Consider the following 27,946-nt stretch of genomic DNA (forward strand, 5'->3'; position numbering starts at 1 on the left):
TGTATTGTAATTATAGTTTTATGTATTTAGCTCCTTTTTTTCCCTACCAAGTTGTTCTTGTATTCTTCACCCTATTGATGTACTCATTCTGTTGTACTTTAATGACAGCTCCGTCTCCCAGTGAGCCCAGGCTCCATTTTGTTCTGAGTCTTTGGCCCCGGTTAGGTCTCCCAAGGCAAACTAGTCCTGAGTGAGGAAATGGAAAAGAGAACAAGGGACCAGCTTACCCTGACTGGGATAGGGCTACCTGGGTCTCACCCTGGAGTCAGGAATGGGAGGGAGCTCAAGTGAGAGCACTTGGGCCTTAACCCATGGAGGCCACCTTCAGTTGCCCTTAATTAGAGGTGGTGGGCAAGGGTGGGTATCCTTGCATCACTATCGCTTGCTGTGTGCACGCTGGGAGGTTTCACCCATGGATGAGGGGATTGCTTACCTGTGCCAGTGATTGGGTTTGTGCCTATGGACTGAATGATATTTTAGAGAACCCAGCCTTCTGGGAGTGACGGGGTGCGGCTCTTGAGTGTCCTCCATTTAGTGACTTTGTCATCCTACTGGTGGACTTTAATGAGACCTGGTGGGGCGTGACTGGGAGAAACGTTCTGCCTAATGTTGTGTTATTAGACTTCTGGGCAAATAACGGTTTATCAATTATAAACACCATGTTCGAACAGAAGGGTGCCCCTAAGTACACATGGCACCAGGACACTCTGGTTGCCAGTCGAGGGTCGATTTTGTAACGGTATCATCAGATCTGCAAGTATATCTTCTGGATACTTAGGTGAAGAGAGGAACTGAGCCGTCAACTTATCACCACCTAGTGGTGAGTTGGACAAATCTGGCGTGCCTAAACATTTAGGCTCCTCTGCTTGTGTGACCAAGGTAAGCAGAAGAAAATGGATGCTTGTATATTTATTCTTATTTAAACTATTTTGTTATAGGCTGTGTTTAAATTCTGGCTCCTGGAACACGGAAATATTCTAACTTCCAGAAAATAAACTATTTAAAATCTTACTATCTAAACATTAGATTTACCATGTAAACATTAGCAATCTGAAAGCACCTTAAATACATTGTAGGTCTTTAAAGATTACACAAAAGTATTGTGCAAAACTACTTTATTTACAAAACAAAATGGCACAATGTGACAGCAGGGCAGCCATGTACATGCACAACTTGGACAGATGTCCTAGCTTTGATTTTTCACACCACAAGTAAATTGCATCTGGCCAGTAAAACCCCCTGGAAAAGCACTATGCAGGGCTAAGGATAATTAAAGATAAAACTACTTTAAGTCATGATTACACAAGATTATTTCCCCAAAACTTACACTATTTGTTCCTTGTTTTTGTCCACCAATGTATACAGCATAAAGACTGGTCCCTCTGAAGGATTTTACCCTTCAGGTCCTGTATCCCCTCTAACCCGTTAAAACCTGATTCATTCATGATGACTTCATCCTTAGGAGAGGACTGTGTCGGCATATAAAATGGAGCAGCACACAGTGTAAACTTAAAAACACTGCATTTTGCTCTTGTAAGAAGATCTCCTATTTCCGACACTTCTTGAAAGAACTACCTGCTACCAGCATTTGAGCCGCACCCAAGCCTTTTAGAATCTCTTTTAAACATCTGCTCAGTGCACCTTGATGAATAAAAATGCAGTATGCGAAGCTTCACCTTCGGGAACCCAGCATCACACATGCAGTTCAAAGTGACACCCTGGCCTTCACTGCAAGGTCCTTTAATGCAGACACAATCATAGTGTTAATAAAACTGAACTTGGCCTCTGAATTACTATATTCAATCATTCTAGCATATTGACAGCATAATTTAGAGTAAGGTCATACAGTGAATAATACAAATCTGATGTAAAACATTCTGCCCCTGTGCCAGACAAATATATATATCAGATACATACACACACACACAATCATAATCTCCAGACTGAACACCACACTAAATCACCCCCGTGCCCAAACCTCACAAGATGCAAGCTTCTGCTACTCGCCCCTCTCTTCAGCTCGTAAACAGTCATATCTGTTGTCCATCCATTGTTCAGAGGCATCACAGACTGTTTCTTCAGTGTACATGGACAAACATGGAGGTAAAGACAAGACATGAAGGAAAAGTAGGAGGACAATAACAGAGGAAAGGATGTGGTGGCAGTAGAGAAAAAGCCAAAGGGTGGGTTGAAACAAAAAAAAAAAAACAACATAAAAAAAAAAAAAAAAGGATTTGACATGGTGGACCTGGAGGTGTGGAATCCAGTTGGGTGGGGCCCAGGCCAGTGTGGAGAGGGTGGAGTGATAAAGTGAGACATAGGAGAGGTAATATTAAATCTCTGAGACTTAAGTGGAGAGGGTTAGGGGCTGGGAGGTGCTGACGGGGCCATCTGAGGCTGCGTGTACATCAGCCTGCCAGTTTACTGGCCACAAGAGAGGGTTTCCTCTGGGGCAGGTCCTGGGGGGTGGGGATGTGGTCCCCTGTGATCTCGGTCTTCTCTGGTGCAGCTGTTGGCAGCTGTTTGTTCTTTATCTTCGCTTTTGCCATGTTGTAGTCACCAGAGTCAAAGTACTTTTGCTGCAGAAAAACAGAAGATTCAAATTAAGCAAAAGTGGCACCAATGAAAACAGACACCAATATAAAAATGTCTCATTTTTTAAACATCAGAGTAAATCCCACAAACCGTGATCTTGATCAAAAAGGTATACTCCTGAGATTTTATGAAGGAATTTGAATCAGGTCTGTCTTTTTTCTTATTGTCAACTGGTGGAGGCAACCCCCCCACCCCAAAAAAACTTAAATTAAAGAGCCAAACACTCAATGTAGATTTGAAAAAAGTGATAAAGGGTATTTATTTTAGTGGTCTACAGATAAAAAAATAAATAAAATAAGAAAATACCAACAATATCACTTTGTGTCACCATCTTTCTGGCCTCTAGGGCCAAATGGTAAACACAGGCTGTGTTTCTGTGGTCTCTCAGGGCATTACACAGGAAATACAAACGCCAAACTGCCAAGAAAAACTTTCCTCAAAGAGGACAATACAAACACTGAAAGAAAAAAAAACCCACTATAAGAAATACACACAGTATAACACTAGAACAGATACACTCAGTAACAATCTTCATCAGCAAATTAAACGTGAAAACTAGGAAAAGAAAAAACTAATTTTAGGCAAGTGTCTTGATGCATGCTCAATCATCGGGGTAAGGAAATTCCAAAAAGTTGATTCTGTTCATCTGGACATAGCGCTTTCAGCGGGAGAAAAGTTTCATCACTCATCCAAGTGACTTCTTCAGTTTCAGCTGACTGCAGGTTTCCCCACCCTTATAATGACTTCTGCACAATGACTGAAACTAGCATCACTTGCAAACAATAATTTTAGGGAACATCAATTCTTCAAAAAGAAATTACTGCAGCAGGTAATTTCTTGTGAAAAGTACAAGAAAAAAAATTGTTAATTCCAAGAAAATTCATCTTGGTTAGTGCATTATTATCAAAACAAACACGATTACTAAAATGTTCTAAAAGAGAATGGAAAATTTCCTGGAAGCTGACCACTCAGGTTAAATCATGCTGTGACATATTATTAATCCCTTCAGCAGATATTAGACTGTCTTCCACTGACAGGTGATTACTTTTAAAAAGTCAACTAATTATTAGGATACCAATCACAAGTTATTTAAACCTAAACCCATTTTTGATTCTCTGCTGTCCCAGATTTTACAACATGACTGTCATGATCCTGAGTCCATGACTCAGTGATTTTGTGTTTGGTGTATTTATTGTTTTTATTTGTGGGCTGTTTTGGGATGGTTTGTGTTTTGGGATTTTAGATACTGGGTTTCTGGGTTTGTGCTCCCTCTGTTGGTCCCTGGTGTTAGTGTTCCCCTGTCTGGTCAGGTTAATCAGGTCCAGCTGTGTCTCCCACCTGTGTGTGATTTCCCAGTGTCCCTCTGTGTATTTCCCTCAGTTTCTCGTCGCGTCGTCTGTGTTCATCCTCTGTGTCACCCTGCGTGCTCTCCCTGCTGTCCTCCCTTCATGTTCAGGTTTGCTGCTCTTTGATTTAGTTTCTCCCAGTTTAGTTCATCCTTAGTTCTGTTTTGCCATCTCCACTTTATGTTTGGTATTCTTAATAAATCACCCTCACATCAGAATAAGTACTGCATTTGAGTCCTCCTTTCCTCACATCACATGGCCGCTGCCCCGAGCCGTGACAATGACAGAAGCAGAAAATCCTTAAATTTCATCTACAATCAAAGTCGATTTTACCACAAGTGAACTGTTTTCTACAGAAGACAATTCTGGAAATGTACTTGCTTTACAAGTTAAAAAAAAAAAAAAAAAAATAAAACAAAAAACCCCAAATATGTGTCAGTTTCTCAGTGGGACATTTCTTTCTTTCCTTATAAACTGGGCTGGACATATTTCTCTATTAACTATGTTCAACACCAATCACTTGCTAGTCAGGACCGTGTAGTGCACCTATATAAAATAGCAAAAGTTTCAAGGACTATCCTTAAGTGAACCCTTTATGTTTTGAAGACAAACACAAGAGATTACTCACCCCTTTCTGAAGGCGTTTCCGGAGTAAATCCGACCCTCCGGGTTTATTTCCCAAATTTGGATATCTTGCTTTCAGTTTAGCCTCCTCTGCCTTCTCGGGGCTGATTGTCTTTTCCTGAACCTCCTGTAAACAAACAGAAGCATAAGATTGGATTAATCAGCTCTCGGTCAGCTGGTAGCTCCAGTCAGCACCACACTTACACAGACGTTTAAGCCCGTAAAACTATGAATAAAACATATCTAATGACGTTTGAAGGCTGCTTATTGAACAACTTTACTGAATACGTTGGTGGCAAAGGGTGGTCCTCCATGGAAAAGCTTTTAAATTCAGCGCTCCCGCATATTAACGTCAAGCTAGACAGAAGCATTAGGAAGCGTTAGCATATCCTACTAGCCATTAACGTGTAGGTGTAGGTTGGACCACCGGTTGGGATTCTCGTTGCTTTAAAAAAAAAAGTACGCTACCAATACCTAGGCTGGCAAGACAGTTAATTAGACAGGCCGTGATTTAGCACTTCTAGTTTAATTAGAACTGTCACTGTGCTGAATAAGCTAAGCTAATTTTTTAGCAGCTAAGCTAATAGATGCTTTGAATGTCACGTCAGCTAACATCAAAACACTTCCAGCTGAAAGACAAAGCGCGAATTACTACGTAATAGAAGATCATTAGGATACCCGACGAACAATATTAATCTACCTGGGTCTCGGTAGCTAGTTAGGATTTATATGTCAACAATGAAATAGAGGAAGAGGAGAAGCTAAGCTACAGTGTTAGGGTTACCACGAAGCAACCGTCCCCGGGGCTCGTGAGGAAAAGCCCGCGTTTACCTTCTCTTCCACCGGCGTCTCCTCAGCTGTCTGAGTCTCTTCGTTATCCCCCGACATCTTTAAACAGTCGTGATTTTTGTCAGGAGACCGCTCACCAGCCGAACAAGTGTTCCACAAATCCCCCGCTCGCGTGTTGCTCGCCCGATTCGACTCTGACTCACCGAACCCACCCGAGAGCTGCCGAGCGCTCACTCCCGCACAAAATACTACGTCACATGCGGAGACACCACGCGCGCTCCCGCCGTGCACACGCACCGGGTATGGAGTTCAGATTTAGGTTGCATAATGACACAAAGATCAGCTGCTGGGTCCATGTGCTGTGTCACAAATCCAGATCTCAGACAATAATCCGCTGATCTGGAGGATGGAGAGCCCGGCACCGCTTAATGCTGGACGATTTATTTTCAGTTTCCTCAGGACATCTCATTGCACAAAACCAAGAAGAATACAGCAATACAAAATAAAGTGTTTTCTTTTTATACCTACCCCACAGAGTAATTTGTTTTCCTTCTGATTAAAAAAAAGCCAAATATGAGCACGTGCAGTGTAAACGATGAATGTTTCAGAACCCATTTGTCATTTTTAAGAAATTTATTGACATGTTTAATGAACCAGTTTGAAATGATTTGAACTTTTGTGACATGATGTGTTATGCTGCTGGAAGCCGCCATCAGAATATGGGTACACTAGCCATAAAGGGATGACATGATCAGCAACAATCCACACATTGGATGTGGGATTTAGCTCAGATCATGCTAAGGGCCCCCACAGTGTGCCAAGAAACAAGTTTAAACTAGTGTACTTAAACAAGTGTACTTGCATTACTTCTTAAACCGTTTTACTTAAAATCAATATTCACACTACCCCTTCCAAAGGATCTTATTGTATCAAAAGTAAAACTTTTCTAGTCATGTCCAATCATTGTATTGACAACAAAGAGGATCCTTCAAGCTGTAAACGACCGGTCATTTGTTATGATACCTCAGATTCCAGAAATCTATCATTTAAAGACAAAATACCTGGAAATACCTTGCATGGTGGATCCGGTGGTTATGTAAGCTGGAAGTCATGTCAAGTCATTCTTTCAACAAGTTAATAAAAAGATTTTGGTTCAATCCGTTTATTATTTGGCTCTATATCACTTGGGTATATAGAAGAACTTCCATCCACTTGATGTTCTCTCTTAACATCAAGTTTTCACAGATGCCATTCACAATCACCTCTTTCCTCTTTCTCAGACACACACTGAAGGAAAACAGACCACAAGCCCAGATCCTGACAGTGCCCAACAGGTGTGTGTCAGATACAATACAACCCCCCAGTTTCTTAATAGAAAATATGGAAAAATATGGAATTTTCAAAATAAAGTCCTCCAACATAGGAAACTATTCAGTTGGTTTGATTTTCAAAATAAAAGCTCTGGAACAGTAAAAAAATTTGAACAGGATTCTCTAAAATTTAACCTTTCCAGAAAAGAAAAAGTTAGTTTTCAGAAATGTAAAATTTTCAAAGTAAAACACCCCAGTTATTTAGTTTACAAAATTGGTTACGTTTAGCTTTCATATTCTCAGTTTTACAAATTAATAGACTAGTATTTCTTTATTTTTTTAACCATATAAATATTGTTTCATCCTTTTTCTTAGCCAACCAATTTTCATGTATGTTAGTAGCAACAACCCCACTAGGAATTTCCCAAAACATGCACAGTCTAGTTGTTTATAAAATGATTAAAAAAAAAATAACTGAAATATATGAAATGCATTTGGAGTGTATGGTAACAAAAACTCATTGTTTTGAGCTGGGGAAAAAAACAAAACAAAACAAATTTCTGTAATTGCATAAAGCAATTTAACTTATGTTTAAACTTCCAGTTACACCTCAGATATACTGTTTTTACTCTTATTGTGATTAAAATGTTTCATGTGGATATACTTTTAATGATTACAGCCTAATATACAAGGAATGCTTGTGACTCATCCCAAAGAGTGCGCTATGCTGTCCGTGTTTGAAAAACATCAACAATGTACTAAAAACAAGGGCTGTCAGTAACAGATCTCAACACATGTATTTATAGTGTTGTTTTGCACCAGGATGAGTCAGTGACTACTGGCCAATGTTTAAAATAAAAAAAAATGTGTGGGGGTGTGACAGCTGAAAATCAGCTATCACACCCCACACATCATTCTTGCCATTCCCACATTCTCTTATGCACCTTTTGTCTTTCATTTAGCAGAAAACCAGTTACTGTTTGCACATAAAGCCGGAGGTGAGCATCGAGACACATCAAAAGGCAGAACAGGAAACATGGTGTGAGAATTAAAACCACAAAGAGACACAGCAGATTCCAGATTGCTTTAGAAGATATATAGATATATTTTTTTTAGATTTGAATATTAATGTCAAAAATACATACTATGATATACAGTTTGCACTACATCATCTTAGCATGGCAGACATCACAAGTAATAACTGAAATATTTAAATATTAAATAAACTGATGGTAAGTAAACTGAAAGTGAATGTGTAAACACTAAACTAAGGTTATTCTTTCTATTGCAACACTTCCAATAAAGTGGTTTTGTAACAGTACAAAAGTATTAGAATATTTCTATTTTCTGTTTCATTTCCAGTTATATTGAGAAAAAAAATCCACAGTGCACTTCTGATGTTCTGCTGTGATGCTTTCACGTGAGTCTATCTTGATTGCTTGTTCAACTGTTTTTTTTTTTCTTTCAGTGGTCCATGGTATATGTTGCACCGTGGTTTGCCATAGGGTTCTTCATCTATATGCACAACCTCTGCTCCAAGCTCAGGAATCAGAGAGAAAACTGAGTTCACTTTCAGCTGAGTCAATCTAATCTTCAAAAATTTAAAATCGGAATTGTTTATTATTAAAAGGCCATCACATTCAATTAGAAACAAATTATTTCTTATTTCACACTCAATAGGTCCAATTAACATTTCGATTTAACGCCTCGACTCTTTTCAAATCAATTTTTTGTCTAACTTTTTGTGTGTCTACTCTCCTGCAAGACGCTGGAGGGGATACACACAACAGCAAGTAAGTGTATTACCCATAAAATCTGTTAAAAACATCTTGACCAGGAGTACAACATCAGAAATACATCCTAAAACTGAAACTTTTGACTCAACCTCTCTGTTCCAAAGCTGTAAGCTTAACAGTAACCAAGCTTTTATTTCTGATGAGTCTCCTAGGATCTCAGCTTGCTGCCCCCTTTGCCAGTTTTGGATGACAGGGGATGAAACATAAGTTTGTGGAGACAGACCACGAGAGGCTTTTGACTCTGGTCCTTAAACCTCGTCTCTTTTCAAATGGACTAACGGTCTGAGTCTGTCGCTGGCATCAAGTTGTGACTATGTTTCAGTAGTCGCCTGCCGGGTGGAGGAGGGAGGGCTTCAGGCCTCAGCAGCGGGAAGAGTACGGCGGGTCAACAGGGGACTCTGTGAAGGACTGGAGCTCGTAGGCAGCACCGCTGTCCACCTCCATGGACTTCCTGGAAAACAGCAGACGGATGTCCCTATGGAGGTAGATCTTCCCAGACTTAGAGCTCTGGAACCTGGTGGAGGTTGGGAGAGGGGGAAAAGCATGAAATGACAGGTCAAAAGCATGAAAATGGGAGTATAAACATGGGTGCTGCTGGATATGCTCCACTTTGAGTGTTCAGACAAAAATAACAGCCATCTCACCTCAGGTGAATGAGGTAGCGCAAGGTTCGTCCCTGGCCCAGGGCGAGGGGTTTCCTGCTGGTCTGATTGTTTGTGTCACGACGGACGGGAACAGAGAAGGTCCTCTGGCGTAAGAAGGTCTGGTTTCCAGCTGGCATGGCTCGTAGGTCGTACATCACAACAAACATCTTTACCACTGTCTTATTAGGGTTGAATAAGGTCTGAGGGGTTTAACCGGAGAGCAGGGCAGGGTTAAAACCATTTTAAAGTCAGGCTTTGTGATAAGTTTTAACACTGTTTTTCATTTAACTATAGCAAATATTTTTTACACTTTACAGGCTGTGATCAGGATACATAATATGACTATTCCTCTATACCTACAATTCCAACAATGTAATCAGAGTATTAAGGAGAAAAGAACTTTCTGCATTATAAATGAAACAAAACCACCTTGAACAGGTCCCTGCATGTTTAATGATGCAGTTTCCTCTACATCCACAAGGAGTCTCCATTCACTTTTGTTACTTACTGTAATCTTCTCTTTGTTCTCAGCCACGCTGTGATGTAGCTATATTTTGAAAACATGTCTACTGTCAACTGTGAAAGAAAATCCTCACCACTTGAATGGTTCCTGATGGAGGTACACGATAGCCCCTTTTTCCCAGGGACTCCAGGTTTATCACACCCTGCCAGAAAACACATGACAATCAAAAACAGGCAAACAGAAGTAACACACATGAGCTAATATGGTTTTATCTCTAGGCTTAGGGGGCTATATTATTACTTTATAGAAAAAGAAATTTTACCATATATGGTGAGGGAGCGTTGTCATCAGAGACACTATAGAATGACACATCTACAGGTAAGGTAAGGTGACTGGGGCAGAAGGATCCGCTGGCGCCAACCTCTGCTGTGAAACCCTCCACTGTCCCTAAAGGCTCCAGGCGGTAGTTCAGCACACACTCCTAATGGGACACAAGTTCAGCTTTAAAAATGTCACTCTTACTTTTCTACAGCTTGACACAGTTTTGGTTTTCACTTGAAAGTTTTAAAATCAGGACTTGTTAGACCATGTTTCACAGCTATGTTTTCATTTTTGTTTAAAAAACAATACAACCTGCGGTATGGTGGTTGCTCAAGGTTAAATCCCTTTGAGAATGTGACAGTTTAGGGATACAAAAAGGAGAAGCGGACTTGAGCTAATGTCAAAAACGATGGCTGAAGAGAACAGATGATTCTGTGTTTGTGTGCTATACCTCAAAGTTTCCCAGCAGGCTGAGACTGGCAGGTGGAGCACTAGCACTGAACAGCTGCTGTGACTCATCCGTGTACCCATCTCTCTTTAGACACACCCTGTAGTAAAAAAACACATGCTGGATCAACACGTTTTTAAATGCGTTATGTAAGAGCGCCTAAAGGTGTTTACATGGCACACATTTCTAGTGTGCCTTAATAGATATGTGTCTCAGGTGAGCTAAAATTGTCTCAAACTGGCTTCCATCTGTTTATAAACACGAGCGGCAACTTGAAATGTTGGTTACTCTGAAATCCTAATTCACTAGAAGCGCAAAAAAAGTGTTCAGGCCCACAGGTCACAACATAGAAACTTTACATAATGACTCTTTCCATCAACCATATGTTTTTTGGTGAAATATAAACAAATAATATCATATAGTGCCTTTTACCAACCAGAGCAAAACAGCTCTTTTAAGCAGCTAAAATGACCTTTCACCCCCGAATACCAAACTCTTCAAACATCTGCTGTACAAAAAAGCAGCACTGAGCTTCCACCCACATTTGCTATGTGTAGGCAGAGCCATGAATCTCTGTGTATATAAAACCAGTTCAGTGCTGTCTGCCATTTTGAGCTGCGTGTGTGCATTTCTAGATGCAGTCACAGTACAGCAGAGCTTCAGCAGGTGGCACTGTGAGAGGAAAAGTCAGCAGAATGGGACTGACCCAGCTTTAGCCCTCTGTGAAGCTGCTATGGTCTCATCTTTTCTCACACAGCCTGATTTATGCAACTGTTTATCTGAGGCTTTTGTATCCAAGGGTTCAGGTGTGATATGATCTGAATCTTCTAACATATATATATATATATATATCCTTTACACTATAAGCTGTATAATAAAACAAAATACCTCTATCTTCAAGTTTTTCTTGATATTTGTTACATATAGTAAAAGCCGTGAGCCTGCAAACTGAGCGAAACATGTAGGTTTTAAAAATCATGATGAAAAGTATGAGTAACTAGATCCAGATGGTACTGTAATCATCAGATAATGTGGGAGGTAACTGTAAGACAAAAGACTGCATTGTAACTAGTCAAAGCGCCCAAACTTATTTTCTTGTACAAAATGAGTTGGAAACTAGTAACTATAGTAACACAGATCCCAGGTGAGAAAATGTATACCTTTTCCCAGAGGCCCAAGGCAAACCCTTACAGCCAGCCACAGAGGTGTCCAGGTCAAAGTATCCTGTTTGACTTTTCCTCTGAGGAACCTGTAGCAGACACACAGGACACCATCAGCACATATTTTTATTTATTTATATTTTTATAGAGAGAGTGTCATGACCTGCATGTGCCAGCTTGTTGCTGGTGAGACTTAAACGTGTGTGTGTGTGTGTGTGTGTGTGTGTGTGTGTACAGTATGTGTGAAAGTGATCAGAAGACAGGAAACTGTGATGATGAAACTTGATGAGTCATATAGCTTACGTATCGCCATGTGTGCACATCAACGCTGAAAAACTACTCAGTAGCCCAGCAGCCAAAAAAAAAAAAAAAAAAAAAAAAAAAAAAAAAAAGCTATCCTAATCATCAAGATTTAAAGTACTGTAGTATATTCATTGGTGAAGCACTGTGAGTAATGCTTCAACATGAGGTGGTGAGTATGGTGTTATGACAAAGACTTGCATGGACTCTGACAGTGACTATTAAAGCATAGCTAAAACATTAGGTAAGAATGCATCTGACTCAAGTGTCTTTTCCGCAGATGTTCAATTTTGAAGCTGAGAACCGTTTCAGTTAGAAGACATGAAGCTACTGTACATGAGTGTGTGTGTTTGTGTGTTTCTTACAGGGCTGGAGAGCAGAGGCAGGCCAGTGCAGGGGTGGAAGGCCTTGGTTGCTGTAGCGTCTAATGAGTGGCGATTCTGTTTCTTCCAGCTGTTGCAGGGACGCAGAGGGGAGGGACTCTGAGCACGCTGGGAGTAGAGAGAGAATACATTAAAAAAAAAACTTGCAAGTGGACAAGTGAACTTACATCATCTTCCTACCCCAGCTGAACTTAGAATAAAGCATGTTATTTTGTTACCTTGTATCTGTCTTACATATAAAACAGTGATTAGAACAGTTGTGACACATTATTGCTGACTAAAAAGGGTATCACACACAAACTGGACAATGCTTATTAGAGAAAGAATTGCCTTACAAGAACAGTAGAAGGTGGACTCATATCTAGACTTGATGTGCTGGAGCATCCAGAATCTGAGGGTGCCTGGTTCTCATCCTGGAGGGTCTGGCCCTGGGCAGGTTTGCAGTTTTGCGTCTGCATTTGCATCTGGGATTGAGGTTGAGGCTTGCTGTGGTCGTGGCTTCTGTTACAGTTCATGTTTGGGGTGGCGTCGTCGCAAGTCCAGTTCGAAATCTGGGCTTGCCAGGAGCGGTTTTCGATGAGAGGGGAGGCAGGGGGGGATTCATGGCTGCTGGGTGTCCTGACTCTGAGCTTTTCCTTTGGGGGAGTTCGTAAACGCTGACCAGCCTGTGCGTGGGACTGGCCTCTGAATGAGGGTTCTTCAAGTGTAGACTGAGCACCATTTTGGGCCCGGGGAGAATGGCATTCGGCACCCCGATCAACTCGGGGCTTGTCTGTGCAAACAGGCGTGTGTGTGGCAGCGGTGTGCGTGCTGCCTCTGTGAGGTTCGTGGCTAGGTATGTGGCCGTTGGTGTAGCCGTTGGTGGCAGTGTGTGGGGCATGTGGGATGTGTGTGGTGTGCGAGTATGTGCGGACTGTGTGTGTCACTGTTGTTGTGTGAGTATGGTGCAGAGGACTGCCACTTCTGCTGTGCCGGGGGGACAAAGAGGGGATAGACAGTCTCTCCTGGATGAGCCTAGTAATGTCTTGAACTGCTTGGGCAATCAGAGAGCTGTCTGTATCCCTCTCCCTGTCTTTCTCCTTCTCTCTGTCTGTCTCCTTCTCCCCATTCCTCTCCTCTTCTCTGTCTTTTGTCTCAGTCATTTTTAGCCTCCTGCAGGCTGCAGGTTTAGGGGAGGAGCTTTCCCATTTCCCGAAAGAAGTGTCAGTCACAGGTGTGTTAAATGGGGTGGGCCACACATGTCCCACAGACTCATAGGGCGGTACCTCAGGCTCTTTGGTCTTACTGGCAGTTATATCATCATGGTTACTGCCCCACATGGCTTTGGGAGGGTTGTCAGAAGCAAAAAGGCCAGGAGGGAGTGGGGGTGCTGTGGGGTCACAAAAGTTGAGCCTCTGTGCAATGCGGGCAATAACTTCCTGTCTCTCCTGCAGCAGGGAACCAATCAGTGGGTTTGTCTCAGGTGCAGCAGGCCTCGGGGAGGGGCAGCGGGCTGGCTCGGCCATGGAAAAATTCTTAAAAGCTCTCAGAGGCTCAGGGAGTGCACTCTTTGACCTCTCGTTGTTGGTGTTGGTACAAGAACCATAGTCTTCTACCTGTGTGGGTTCAGATGAACCATTGAGAGCTGAGTACAGCCACTTCCCTGCTTTACTTGTAGGAAGTGGGGAGGGGGAGTGGGAGCGGGATGGTGTGGGGGAGTGAGAGGGCCTGTGGAAGAGTGGGGAGCCCTGACGTTGGGGGGCGTTGCCCTGTGGGAGCTCTCCATTCTGATACAAGTGATTTTCACCAGGCTCTTGGCTCTTCTTGCTGTATGGATGTGGCACAGATGTGTGAGGAAGGCTGTTAATGGGGATGTTGTTGATGGGGAGATTGGGAATGGGTAAGCCGTTGAGGAGAAGGCTGGACATTGAGTTGGAGCTCTTGCTGTACGTATTAGAGTTGTTGAGAAGGTTGTCCTTACTGGGGTCCTGGTTATTTTTGAGGGTGGGCAGGCCACCATGGCTGTTAAGGTTTGGGTTGAGGCTGGGAGTCTTACTGTAAAGCGGAGGAAGGCCGGTATGGATGCTGCAGGCTAGGGTGGGATAGGTGGGCTGTCTGGGGAGCGACTGGACACGGACCTGCAGTGCAACACTCTGGGAAACATTGGGGACTGGGAATATGTGCTCTGAGGGTGGTTGGGAAAACTGCCACACCAACTCTTCATCAGCAGCACTGATCCTATTGGATGGAGAAATCCTGATTCAATAAACAGGGTCCCGTTAACTGTTAAGTTTAAAAGAACGTAAGAACTATCTGAGCTGTAATGACATTTTAGCTGTGCACACAAACCTTACATATGTGTATATTAATGTGCAACTAACATAACTTTAGCTTTAGTGTGGAACTAGCACTAGTGTGGAAGCTTGACTGAACAGTCTTCAGCCCATCACTGTTAAAGTCTTCAGTGAGTGTTACATCTGACCTGTACAGGATGTTTCTGGGGACGATGCCATGTGAGGCACTGAGCCAGGCGCTGAGCTGGGAGAAGAAGACGTAAGAACGAACAGCTAACAGCAGGGTCTTCTCCTCAATGAAACGGTCGCCGCTTCTAGAAAAAAAAGAAAAAAGAAAAAAAAATGGTGTAAGTGTGCCAGTATGTCAGGTTAATGAGAAAAAGATGTGTATTTTTTTAATCTTTCACAGTGTTCCTCGTTCCTACACATGTGAGTAGGAAAGTAGGCCAATATGTCAGACTAATTAACTCCCTGAGTACCACACCAATTATATACATTTTTATTTATGCTCACATTTTGTTTGTTGTTTGTTTATAGATTTTTGTCCACTGCTTTATTTTCTATTTCTTTTAAAGCTTTTAACTGTGCTTTGTTTTTCTCTCTTTTTTTTTTTTTTTTACTAAAGATTTTTCCAAATAGTTTTTGGTGAAGGTTTTCCTTGTTCCTCAAATATATAAAATAAAATGCAGTTTTTATGCAGCATTTGTGTGTTGAAACACATGATGTCATACTAAGACGACTGTTATGGCCCATGTTTGGTCCATGTGCAACAGGTCTGCTGGTAAACAAGCACATGTTCATGATACTTAAAGACCCAACATACCATGTACATCCTTTCAAGTTTAGCAGCTGCAGTGACCCTTACAGACGTGTCTGCATCTGTGAGTATGTTGATGTCCATTTGGCTCAACGCGAGGCTCTGTCCCATCAAGTTAAAAAAAGTTTGTAACAAGCTTATTGACATCATTTCCCTATCATTAAGGCATGAATAGCTCTGACAGTAATTATAATAATTTTGAATTCCATTAAATCAAGTGCTTTTTCAGCTAGTCTCAACAAGATCAAACAGGGCTGAGAGCCAGTTATGTTTGTGTTGCTTTTCTTCTTTAAAAAAATCTGACTATTCTAGTAGCCTGAGCAAATAGTTTCTTGAACACTTTCAAGTCTATTTTTTTTAGAAAAATCTGCCTGCACAACAAATTCTTTGTGCTTAATATGATTCTTCATCAGTAAAACCGAACGTTAAAGTAAGCAGAGCGATAATGTTTCTTGTATGGTAAAAGAGGACAGTGTACGTTACGAAAAATAACATAATAGACATTTTCTTGCATTCCCCATCTTTAAAATGGTGTGTGTGTGTGTGTGTGTGTGTGTGTGTGTGTGTGTGTGTGTGTGTGTGTGTGTCATACTGTCTAGGAACAGCCTGCAAGGTCCATCTCTCCAACAGCAGAGCATCTTGTTTGATGACCGGGTCACTGATGAGATCACTTGGGGGGCACTCATCGCCATAGCAACAGTCTGGAAGGAGCATGACCTCGATCATAATGGGTATGTTGTTCCTCCAAAGTAGGATCACCTCAGAACGGGTACGCCTCGCCTGCCGACACTAGGCACACACACATCCATGGACAAAGGTGAGCGGTTAGTGTTCATTAGTGAATGTCAACACCAAAGTTAGGGGCACAGCAGGTAGAGAGTAAATATTGCTATTAACCTCTGAGTTTAAAAAAAAAAAAAAAAAAATAATTATATTTTTATCCTGCATGGCAGTCCTAGTGACAGAGGGATATACTATAGACTCAATTTATTAGCTATACTTTGCAAAAATTAAAGCAGCCTAGCATAGCGGTTCGTTACAAAGTTACAACTCTGTTGCCAAACTAGAAATAAAAATTTATTACAGAGCTGCATTATCTTTACTAATGTATTAGTACAGTGTGTATACCATCAAATCAGAGCAGTTTAGGTACCACTCATCCTGAAACATCCTGTTAACATGTTACACTTCATTCTGAATATTTAATTTTTCATGATCGCAGTTTTCTTTTGCTTTTTTTGCCCGAGGGCTGTTACGTAGTCTTACGTAATACGTTACTTTTCAACTGTCAGGAGTTAACAACATACAAAAACAACTGAATGTGTTTAAATATTATTTTTGGGGGTTTTATAAATGCACAACTAAAACAATAAACTCAGCTGACACTTAATTCTTTTTTTCTTTCTTTTTTTTTTCTTTTTTTTTTTTAACCTGTCCCGTTTGGTTCTTTTGCCATCAGAATTATTGTCTAAAGGCGAAGAAAGATGCCCAACGGATTTACTTTACCAAATTGACCATCCCAGCCTTGCCGTAATGGTCCATTTGATTCACCTTTTATTGTTTATTTTATTTTCACTTGCTGAATACGGGACAGACTTAACTGGGGGAAAGAAAAACAGCGGGGAAGAGGGACGGGGAAAAAGGCCAAAAAAACACTTAATTCTTAACAGGTCACCTGTTATGCTTTGAAATTATGTATATATCTTTTTATTGTTTGTGTTTTTGAATGAAGTCAGCATACCGCATTGTTTACATTATTGGGTGCTCCCCTGTCATTGGGCTTAAACCCACAACACTGCAAAAAACATTATTTATTTATGTTTTAAACAAAACCTTTGAGACAGCAGACTCAGTTCCCGCACATCTCCACTTTCCAATTTATCTTTGTTTTGTTTGTCTGTCTTTGGTTATTATGTTGAGATGTTAAAACCATAAGAATACTGCGCAACTAATGGATACGACAATCTATACCTGAAGCACTGCCGCAAAACGTCAGCTGTGGATTGGTATGACAAAATTTAAAAGGAATTCAGGGCAGTACACCAGGTAAACTGGATGAACTGGTATATCGCCCAGCTTCAGGAAAGTCAACTTTTAGTTTACATAACAAAGACTGCATGAGTAACTGTGTACATTGACAATGCTTAAAGCAAGGAAAAATTCTGTGCCTGAAGGGGGACTGGAAGGTCATCCCACAGAAGGTTATCAGTGTTTTGTACCTTTTACACGTAAATTCCTGATAAAATTTTTATCAAAGTGATTGATGGTGTAAATCTACATGTTGTTAAAATTGAGGTGGATCTATCATTTGGCTACACGTAACATGGAGATTGGCTCTGTAGCAACCTGTTAACCATTTCAGAAAGGCAAGAACGCAATATAATTGCATTAAATGTGATCCCATTATCTTTACATGTAAGGTTGATCCAAACTGCAGATAAATGCATTAAGTCACGCTCTACTCACTCAGAAACATTAAATTATAATGTATATTTTTTTAGACCTTAAAAAAAATATTTAACACAGATTTTCTACTTGGAATTTTATATCTTAGGTCAAGCTTTTTAACCAGTTGTTTAAAGCAATGCTCTTCTACCGTGTAACCACAGCACTAATTTCCATCCATCCTTTGCATTTCCGGTCAGATGGACTAACTCCCGTGTGCTGCAGCTCTCGGTGGAGTCACTTGTTTACATTTGGGTGGCATATCACCAGTTGTACTTAATGGTTTGTTGTTCCAAGCTTAGTGGGAACAGTTTTCTTGTACATTTTGCAAAGCACTGCGGTTGGTTGAAGTAGTTCTCTTTTTAGGTACTAAATCATCATCTGAGGGTGATGCACAGCTCTCAGACATGCCTGGGCTTGTCTGATAATTGTGTCCATAGCATGACTTTAGCAATAATATCTCCACATGGGACTTTTAATCATGTAAAAATCTATAGCGCTATCATTGCAGGTGATATGAGATGGAACAGCCCTCGAGGCCACATAACTACCACTAACTGCTGACCCACAGCGCACCAAAGTAGCCCTATTTTACGAATACAAAATATAGGGCTCCTTTCAATATGTACATGCAGCCATATTCTTAATGTGGAACAGTTTAAAAAACACAAGCCTATAAATGTAGGGCACAGTACCAGATAACTTTATGCCTTGCATGGACGTATGAAATAAATCTTACCTGGGGTAGTTTGTCGCTGCATTCATGCTTGTGAAGAGGAGGCATGGCTGACTGGGCTGGCGGACAATGTAGCCCCTCAGTCCTGCCTTTCACAGAATACTCTGGTGTCCTTCCCTCTGTGATGAGTAAGGTCAGGAACACCAGGAACTCCTCCGCATCGTACTCAAAAAACTCCTCTGTTGCATCTGGACAAGACAAAGAAACAAAGGGTCAGCAGTAGCTATATGACCAGTGCACATTCAAACAAACAAATAAAAAAAACAAACAAACAACAACAAAAAAAAAAAAGGGATCAGCTGGAAAAAAGTATCAATTAAAAAAAACAAAAACAAAATGAAATGTACCCACGCCAGAAAGCCACCTGTTCTGCCTGTTCAGTGTTGCATGCTTGAAAATGGCCATTTAACTTGGGCTGGAAAGACTTGTTTAGAGAAGGGGTGTGGGGGAATGCAGTGAATGACAAGTTTTCCAGTTTGGCCACTTCAAAGGAATATATTTAGATCATCCATGTCAGCTGAGTTGTTGGGTGAAGCCACACACTGATTGTTTCTTCTCTACGCAGCGTGCACATAAACATCAGCCGCACTGACGATGACATCATTAATATTCATTGGAAAAACATTTGCAAACAAAAGATCAACCAGTTACACGAGGAAAACACTCAAGAAAAATCATAAGAGTGCATGCTCCACCAGTTTGGCCAGGGGCTGTGGGTGGGGTTGGCACGAGAGAGCAGGACCTTTAACGGCGCTATTCCCCTCTGACTAACAGCTATACAAGAGCACAAAGGAGAGCTAGATGTCACAGTAAAATTACAGCTTATGCTAAGCCACTTTCATTAAATGTATTTGATTCTCAACTACAAAAAAGGTGCAGCTGGGTCAGTAAGATGATAGTCAAGTAGCTTGCGTGTCTCCTGCCACAACAAAATTAAACAAATCCTGCTGTTTGTGTTATAAATGAGCTTAGACCTTAAGGAGGGTATTTTTAGCAAACAGCTGAAGAGCCTGTCTTAGTTCTCCATCTCCTGCTCTTCTCCAGAGAAAACTCCCAGAATCCCACAGGAGGTCAGCTGATGCACAGTAGCACAAAGAATCACAGCTTTCTTTCTTCTGACGCACAGGAGTTGCCTGTACATATAACCTCTGCAGGTCTAAATAGGTGAGCCAGCAGCAAACCAAACTCAAGTCAAATTTAGGTGAAAACACTGCTCTCACTCTCTTGCTCTTCTTTTAAACTATGACTGTGCTGGTCCTCACAAGAACACAAGTACAGAAGCACATAAACACACCCTGTCCTCCTCCCACCACAGCAGGGCTGGGTAGAATAGAGTCCCTCTCAGCTGGCTATGCAGAAGTGTGAGCTATGGGCTGCTGCTGTATATATGTGTGAGTGCGTGCATATCATAGCCAGCCAGTCGCACACATTCCACTCAGGGAACTCCTCCTACATGCCTTTGAGCTGGTGCTGCACGTGGAGAGAGACGCAGTCCAATACAAAACATGAGGAGGGAGGGATAGGAGGAGGGGGTCTGTTAGCCAGCTGTAGGCTGAATAAAAGCAGGGTAAAGGAGATGGAGAGGGAGGCTATATTCATAGACAATCTCCTTTTCTTTATGGGCTGAATCAGAACTGTGTGAACAAAGGGAGTAGGAGACCAACAGTGAGCTAGAACAAGAGAGAAGAGACAGGAGCAACGGGGTAATGTATGACAAAGGTCAGCATTCAAGGACACCGTCTCTCGTATTTACATGAGAGCTGGTCGCACACACTGGGTATGGTGGGTTCTGGCTGGCTGATTTCCAACCAAGGTTTGATGTTCCCAGTTGGTCAAAGAGACTCCTGGTACTACTGGGATCTGGGCTAAAGGTGACACTCAGGAACAAAATGAAGCATGGGCTGATGAATTGGCGTGGGGGGAGAAGAGCGCTTAAGTGAGCAGAGGGAAAAAAACAGCCTCTGAGAAATGGTGTGCTAACCCCCAAAGCAGACACACACACAGCTCCCAATTCATATGTGCACAGTGGGTGTCAGATTACTTCACTCTAGGGAAAGCCAGACTCGGGAACACATACACCCCTAAAGCACATATTGCAAAAACACACATGAACGCTAACAAACAAGGACAACATGGCACACAACATGCACACAAAGGACCAGTGATGGAGGCTCTGGTTAAGGGGCCCAGGCTGTGTATGTGTAGATGAGAGCTGTCATTCATTAAAAGGATTGCGCCTCAATAGAGCATTCCTATGAAGCCTACAAACACACACGCACACAAAGAGACACAACTTGAATCAAAGTTAGGAGGTAATCAAGATACAGAATAAGACAAAAGAGGCTAAGGCGAAGAAAACCTTTGGACAGATGAAGTGTTCAGAATGAATCACATTTGTGTCCGATTTCTGCTACTCGAAATGATTAAAAGCAGAACAAAAGTCAGAGTAAGACATTTTTCTCATCTTGCTGGTACAGATACTGATCCTTCTACATGGGAAAAACTCTCATCCAGAAAGCTCAACTCAATGACTGATGGAAGTAATGCAGTATCTTAAGAAAAATAATTATTTTCAACCCTCTCCTGTTTCTGGAGAAACAGGTTGGTATATTTTCCTTTCTCACATGTAGCATGTGGCAGGAAAAAGTCCTGCTTTCTGTACTGTGAATGTTCTAAAGGCATTCACACTACTGAAAATACACTGTGTGGTTTAAGGGACCAGCATGATTGGGTGGTGACCTGACACCAAGGTTTCCAGACTTAAGTCTTCATGTTGTAGCTGTGTACTGTCAACAATGGGCAGTGTCAAAATTATGTGAAACAGCAGGTCTGTAGTCTACTTCTGCCTGTGATGCACTGTTGTTGGTCCTTTAGCTTAGCCCCTGCTGTGGAGAAGACCAAATTAGATCTTCATAGACAAATAATGTATTTGAAGTGAAAACAAGTGTAAAAAAACCAAAACCCCAAACAATGAAAACTGTACAGTGCAGCCTCTTCTAGTGTTTTTCATATCTACCTTCTTCGTGTTTAATGGTTTTATAACTCCTTCCTTTTCTTGGAAAACTCAGCTGTCATTCCCTTTACTTATCAAACCAACTTTTTAAACTATCAGAAATGCCAGACTATGTGCTGGCTTTTTGGACTACAGCACACAAGCATGTCTGCGTAGGTTGTATACTCGAAATCCTACGCAAAAGACATAAATGTTGCACAATGAATTTTGCTTACGGTGAGGGAGCTGTCTGAGTAGAGTGTGGAAGAGGCTGTGCACATAATAAGAGTTGGCAGGTTAAAGACTGGCCAGTGTCTGATCATTGCATTAATCCAAATTCCATTTATAAAATCTGAATAATTAGTTTAACTGAATAGTATTACTGGTGCTGACAAGGAAGACAGCAGAGCTTCAACATCTAGTTGACTAGCTCTCACATGCACGTGTGATCTTTAGAAACCTGAAATCTTCAGGGCTTTTATTCATATATCGTATGTTTTAAGCTAATAAATATATGTTAAAATTATTTTCTAAAGCTAGAGGCATCTGACAATGTTTTAAATCATGCCTACAAATAGTTAATGTCACTTTAAAATTTATGTAACAGTTGTTTACTTGTCATTAAGCCTACAAGTTCAACGTTCAATCCTGCCTTTTCCTTCCCCTCATCTTCCGTTTACCCACTGGACCATGACTGATTAATTCCTGCCTCTCCATCTTTTCAAACGGGCAGTTTTATCTCTCATTAGCTGATATGTTTGTATGCATACGCTTTAAATTAATGTTTGTCTGAGATACATTATTCCTTTCTTCCTTCAATTTGTTTTTGGGTCATCTATGTGTGTAAATTATGTTCTTCAGTTTACATTGGACCCCTTAAATTGTTTGAAAGAAGTACCATAGCAACTACTGACAGTGCTTGAGAAATGCAAACAGAAAACAATTGTGTTTAGGTCCAGTGACACTTCACTGATAAATGCTGCACTAAGCAAACCCAAACAGTAATCCATGTACACATGATGGAAAATGTTATTTTCCTCTGTTCCATGTGCATGTGATCTCTCATCTGTCTCCTGATCATGTGTGATGTGAATTATGTAACAGGTCGGATTAAGATTCGGGCGTCTTATTATTAGACCTATGACCGCCTGCCACCGAGTGCAGCCTGAATCCGCCTACAGATCGCCTGGTTCAGCACACACACATGCACACAATCACATACACACCTCTCAGCTGTGTCCATCTCCTCTAGCCAAAAGATCAGTATAGAGTCATGTGGGATGGAAAAAGGCCTCCAGGACAAGAGCATAGGGGTCAACCTCGATAGCCAACATTGTCGTCACAGTAAAGTGCCTTAGCAACCTGTTCAGTGTGCCTTTTTTTGTTGCATGTGTTGCAACAGATTCTTACACTTGTTTCTGTCTTTATAAATTATACAATATAAATGCATGTAGTCTAGATAAGCATTTACACTGTGTACCCAGTAGCTGTTTAAAAACACAAACAGATGGCATGAAAGAGGGAGAGAAAGACAGAATGTAAGAGAGACACATTTAGATAAGATGACCCATTAATCTGCGCACCATGGCCACACAATCACTGCATAGTTGTGCCTCTTTCTATGGCCAAAGCTGCTCTGCTCTCTACACATACAAACATTCAAACACATACACTCGCAGCTAATTAGAATGCTGCCTAAGTACCCATATGTCCACCATTCTCATCCTCCTCTGCACGGCCATTACTTTACCCGGTTTGTGCCACTTCCAGAGTAGCATGGTTAAAAGAGACCTGCGATATATAAACACTGTTACAATGGTGGATGTTTAAAATAATTAGGTCAGCATATGCTTTTAACAGTTAATTTCAAATGATTTTCTCAGGCTTTGTTCTGTATGATATTAATGGGAAGGACTATCCCTAACATGGTCATCTCAGGTACACAGCTCCACCTTTGAGCACAGAAGCCCCACCCATCCCACTGCTCAAGCCTTCCAACTATGAGGGGCAGCCAATCAGAAGAAAGACGGGTTAAAAGAAAAAGCAAGGGAAACAGTTCGTTTTAGACAGAGGATTAAATAACTAAGCTAGATTTGTATTATTTTGATTTTTGAAATATGCAAAGCTACTGTTTTCTTTAAATAATAATTATTTTCATTACTGACCAGTGAAGAATTTTTTATAGAATCCATTTTTAATGAAATGCCAGAAAAACAGTTCCCACACACCAAAGAGGCATCTTCAAAAATCTGATGCACAGAAGTTTTGTTTACTCTCTCTATTTTGCGTTTGTGTTTAAAAAAAAAAAAACCCCGAAAATATTCACTACATTACCAAAAGTGAGATGGAGGTAACTGGAGACAAAGCTGGTGGAAGATCAGTCACAGATCAAAGTTACAGTGAGAATTCAACAATGCAGAGTTCACCTACCTAAAGCTGGTGGACTGATTATCAAAGAAAGAATATATCTCACTCAAAAAAGAGGGGGGGATAACATACTGCAGGGCAGCAGCCAGAGCTCACAAAGAGAAAGACAGAAGGTCTGCAGAGACACTGAAGGAGACAGATGACTGAAGGGGAAAGCGGAAACCTACACAGTTAGTTCAAAGGGGAGACAGGAAGTCATTTTAACCATGTTTTCAGTTAACTGTCTGTCAAGTGAATTTCATTCAAATGTTTGAACCTCGGAAAAAATTTCTTAAAAATAAAGCAAATTAGGTGACATTTATTTCAGCCGAGTTCCTCTCAAAGAATACTCACAGGGACAGAAAAGAATAAATAAAAGACTCTGGAGATGAAGCAGCTCTTATAGATGAGAACAGCACATCAACACATTTCAGCACATACCCCATGCACTGTGAGAGTCCAATTTTTACACTGGGGATTTCCTTGATTTTCTCTTAATTAACCTGTGAGTGTAACACTTATTTTGCAATACAGGGAAAAAACGAGCAAAAAAACAAAACAAAACATGATTCAACATTTACATAACAACAAAGATCTATCAGTGGGTGTTCCACTTGCCTTTGTATAAAACATCCACGTCTAATATTAGAATAAACTTAGACGCATGAGAAAAAGGAACAGTAAACACATACTTGCTTTGTTTAAGAGCACCAGTATGCTGTAAAAATAATAAATACCTCATAGTAATAATTGATTTTCATCCACACAAGATACTACAGCTCTGACTGCTCTTACAGGCTGAGACAATTTTCTCAAGATGAATATGCAATAAAACTCTGAACAAAGATCTGTACAAGTGGACCCATTTCTGGAGAAAAATCAAGGAAACAAAGACACAAGTGGGTATTTGCAACTTACAAAAGTTCAAATGCTCAGTCTTAGTCCTGATGTTTAAAATCTTTTGAGGTTTTAAGTTGATAAGTGTAAGACATTTGATTTTTTTGGGTCTGCAGACTTCAGATAACCAGCCAGCCGGGAGGCAGTGCATTAAGGCAATTTCCAGGCAGCTTCAGTGCAGCAGTCTGCTGGGCTCACTGAGGTGTGTCAGCTTAACACACAATGATATCTAACTCCTTCTGAATGGAGCCAAACAGAGAAGGTTCAGTCTTTCCTATCGCAAATTTCTTATTCTGATCGGGTACAGCAGTGGATGTCCTTGATTCTTGAACAGTTCAAAGTAAAGGGTTTTTTTTTTTTTTTTGGCTGCACTTGCACCTCTTAGTCATCACTCCATGAAATATAAATTAAAAATGTGATGCAGTAATGAGCTCACCTTCAATCATGCATGGACTGGACACAGCAGATAGTGCCAAATGCTCAAGGGCTGCAAGATATACGCAGTTGTATTTTTAAGCCAAAGCTTTTCTCAGAAAAACTAAACTTATATCATGAACAGTATGCATTACTGAAAGGTTTAAATAAAACAAAGCATTGGTTTTGTGTCACATGATTTTCAACTGTGCATCAGTAGAGGAAAAAGAAATAAACACAAATCTAACACTAGTTTCTGTTTCACCATAAAATACAAGTGAGAATCTACTGTGCTGAATGCAGTTTCATTGAAATGAGAGGTTAAAAAAGCAGCATACATCACATCTTTTTTGTCATCTTTGCAAGAGCAATCAACACCAACAACCAAAGGAAGCAGCACCACAACATGTGACATTATGCACTGCTGGTGCACAGCATAACCTTCATCTAACAAAGCACCATCATTGCTTCTTAACAAACCCAACAATGCTCAAAAATACATTACAAAATGCAAATTTTCATTATCTGGACACAACTGTGCTCTGGATTTTGAATGGTAAAAAACCCAAGGCTCTCTTTTTAAATCAAGAATTTTGCAGTCCTGATACAGATATAAAGACACACTCACAGCTGCATTTTTACAAGACAGTTCTTCTATGCTAAATGCCTTTACTGCAGCCCCCAGTGTGATAAATATAGACACAACTTGGTAAGCACTCTTTTTCTGTTTTTTCTCACTCTTATTTCAAAGTGAAGTTTCCCACAACCAACTATTTGATGACTTTGTGATGGTGTCTGCTATGAAAACCCATATTAGAAACTGCTAAAGTGGAGAGTGCCTGAAGTCATACGCTATTAAAAGATAAGAATAATCATCAGTATTACAAAACTGTGAGAAAAGTTCCAACAGCCACAAGTTACTTGTTAAAATGCTGACATCCACGCAGTTCTCTGTTCCTTTTGATTTCTACATATTATAGCTGTTATGCTGAGCTAACTCTGTACAAGTATCACAGTACAGGCAACTTTATGGACTATTTCTACAGGGACTCCCATGAAATCCACCACAAAGCTATTCTTATGCAAGCAGCCTGATGGCCACTGTGCAACTACCTCAAAAAAATGAAGGCATGCTTTTCAGCCTTAAAGTATACAAATGCACTGGTGGCAAAGCAGGTGGCAGTTTTGAAGTGTCAGCAGCTCTTGCGAATGCATTTCTACCACTATGGGAATTGTTTGCAAGGCTGTTTTTCCCCCCCTTTTTTGTTCCATAGTTCTGCAGTTTGACTGATTATATTTGGAGACCAGGTGGTTTTTACAGGACCAAATTAATTATAACTATTTCGCCTTTACATCTGAAGGATCACGACTATCTGTCCCAAAATCGAATATAAAAAACAAAAAAGAACCAAAACAGATCTTCCACGATTCTTGCCAAACAAGAAGTCACAAAGGAAGGTTCTGTTTTTGTAGTCAGCTCCGATGTTTTCATTACATGAGTCATGAAGCTCTCATGTTAAAAACATCAAGGTCTAGGAGTTAGATGATCTCCACAATGTGATCGACCAACTGTCTCCAAGTAAAGGAATAATTCATGTATGAGTTAGAAAATGAGAACAAAGCACTGAACACAACTGTCACGGCATACAGATCTTCCACTTTTAAGCTTTGTAACAGATTAAGAGGGACCTACTAGTTTATGCCAAAAGAAAACTGACACAAGCTAAACAGGCAACAAATTGCAAAGGGAGATCCAGAGATCCTCTGTGAACCAGGACTTTCTGTATTCTCAAACTCCCAAGGATTTGGAAAAACTGCCCTAGGTCTTAATGTTGTTTGACCAACATGCAATACTTTCAAATTATAATATATATGAACACCAATGTTGTTTCTCCATTTCACAGCAATAATACAAGTTTCTGTGGGTTAAAAATAACTACATTAGAAAATTATAGTGAATATCAAGAAATGAGCTGGGTATCAAGATGTAGGTAAAAAGGAGACCTTTCATATAATATAACCTGTTTGGACCAGGCACTTATTCCACATGGTGATGTCACCCTTGCACTTTTTTTTTAAAGGTTTTCTCCAGTAAACTGTCAGAAAACTGGTCAAAAATCCACAGTATCAACGACTGTTTCTATTCCTCTACATCAAAGACATTAAATTGGTGAAGTGTTGCGAAACTATGATACATCCTGTAATGCTGATGCTTGAATTTGGTTATAAAAAAAATACTTGTGCTGAACAAAAACAGGACTTTGGATTTAAATTACGACACTTGGAGTGCATGTAAAACAGTTTTGGTTGACGCAAATACTTTGACACTTTGTTGCCAGTCAACACAACACAGTCAAAAAGTACTACCACTAAATCCCAATGAGCCCATGAAACAAAATAATAACCTTTAATTTTAAGTTACTGTAGATCAAAAACTTTATCATTTTCTGACTGGGACAGCACGTTGGTTTACAGCTTTCATCTAAAATTACCAGCACTCACACTGGGACAGTAACACACAACCACAGGACTGGGTTACAAGCTAAAGCCAAAAAACAAAAACAAAAAAAGTCAAACATCTGGATAGAGGGAACAGTCTTGTATAACTTCACAAGCTGGTCCAAAAAACCACCCCCATGTCATGTACCACATATCATGAGCTAACAAGAAGCTTAGAGAATCACCAAAAACTGTAACATCGTGGGAAATTCTAAGGAAACAACACTGTGATGCACAGGGTTTCAGACAACTGAATTAACAACATTTATCAGATACAGATGACACAAT

General features: G+C 40.7%; 2 protein-coding genes across 2 annotated transcripts in view; both read right to left on the reverse strand.

Annotated features, from left to right (window-relative positions):
* Positions 1–1,098: 1,098 nt before the first annotated feature.
* arpp19a (cAMP-regulated phosphoprotein 19a) lies at positions 1,099–5,592 on the reverse strand. Its single transcript, XM_031743031.2, has 3 exons — positions 5,397–5,592; positions 4,570–4,692; positions 1,099–2,579 (listed from the first exon to the last, which is right to left on the reverse strand). Exons 1-3 carry the CDS (start codon positions 5,451–5,453, stop codon positions 2,409–2,411), a joined length of 351 nt encoding a protein of 116 aa, XP_031598891.1. The 5' UTR covers positions 5,454–5,592; the 3' UTR covers positions 1,099–2,408.
* A 908-nt stretch (positions 5,593–6,500) lies between these two features.
* fam214a (family with sequence similarity 214 member A) overlaps positions 6,501–27,946 on the reverse strand; it is a 33,937-nt gene continuing 12,491 nt past the window's right edge. The window contains exons 2-12 of the mRNA XM_031743030.2: positions 18,454–18,638; positions 15,862–16,058; positions 14,641–14,766; positions 12,515–14,396; positions 12,162–12,287; positions 11,497–11,585; positions 10,340–10,436; positions 9,890–10,048; positions 9,701–9,769; positions 9,105–9,304; positions 6,501–8,974 (exon numbers count right to left, since the gene is read on the reverse strand). Of these exons, the coding sequence (XP_031598890.1) occupies positions 8,821–8,974; positions 9,105–9,304; positions 9,701–9,769; positions 9,890–10,048; positions 10,340–10,436; positions 11,497–11,585; positions 12,162–12,287; positions 12,515–14,396; positions 14,641–14,766; positions 15,862–16,058; positions 18,454–18,638 (3,284 nt within the window). The 3' untranslated portion in view covers positions 6,501–8,820. The remainder of the gene's footprint in view (positions 8,975–9,104; positions 9,305–9,700; positions 9,770–9,889; positions 10,049–10,339; positions 10,437–11,496; positions 11,586–12,161; positions 12,288–12,514; positions 14,397–14,640; positions 14,767–15,861; positions 16,059–18,453; positions 18,639–27,946) is intronic.

The sequence above is a fragment of the Oreochromis aureus genome, linkage group 1, assembly GCF_013358895.1.
Source record: "Oreochromis aureus strain Israel breed Guangdong linkage group 1, ZZ_aureus, whole genome shotgun sequence".
Taxonomy (NCBI): Eukaryota; Metazoa; Chordata; class Actinopteri; order Cichliformes; family Cichlidae; genus Oreochromis; species Oreochromis aureus.

Excerpts from the sequence above, each read along its gene's own strand:
- arpp19a (XM_031743031.2), bottom strand. The coding sequence starts at position 5,453 with ATGTCGGGGGATAACGAAGAGACTCAGACAGCTGAGGAGACGCCGGTG. Across the intron at positions 4,693-5,396 it reads AGACGCCGGTGGAAGAGAAG|GAGGTTCAGGAAAAGACAAT; the intron begins GTAAACGCGGGC and ends GTTTGTTTACAG. Across the intron at positions 2,580-4,569 it reads GGAAACGCCTTCAGAAAGGG|CAAAAGTACTTTGACTCTGG; the intron begins GTGAGTAATCTC and ends GTTTTTCTGCAG.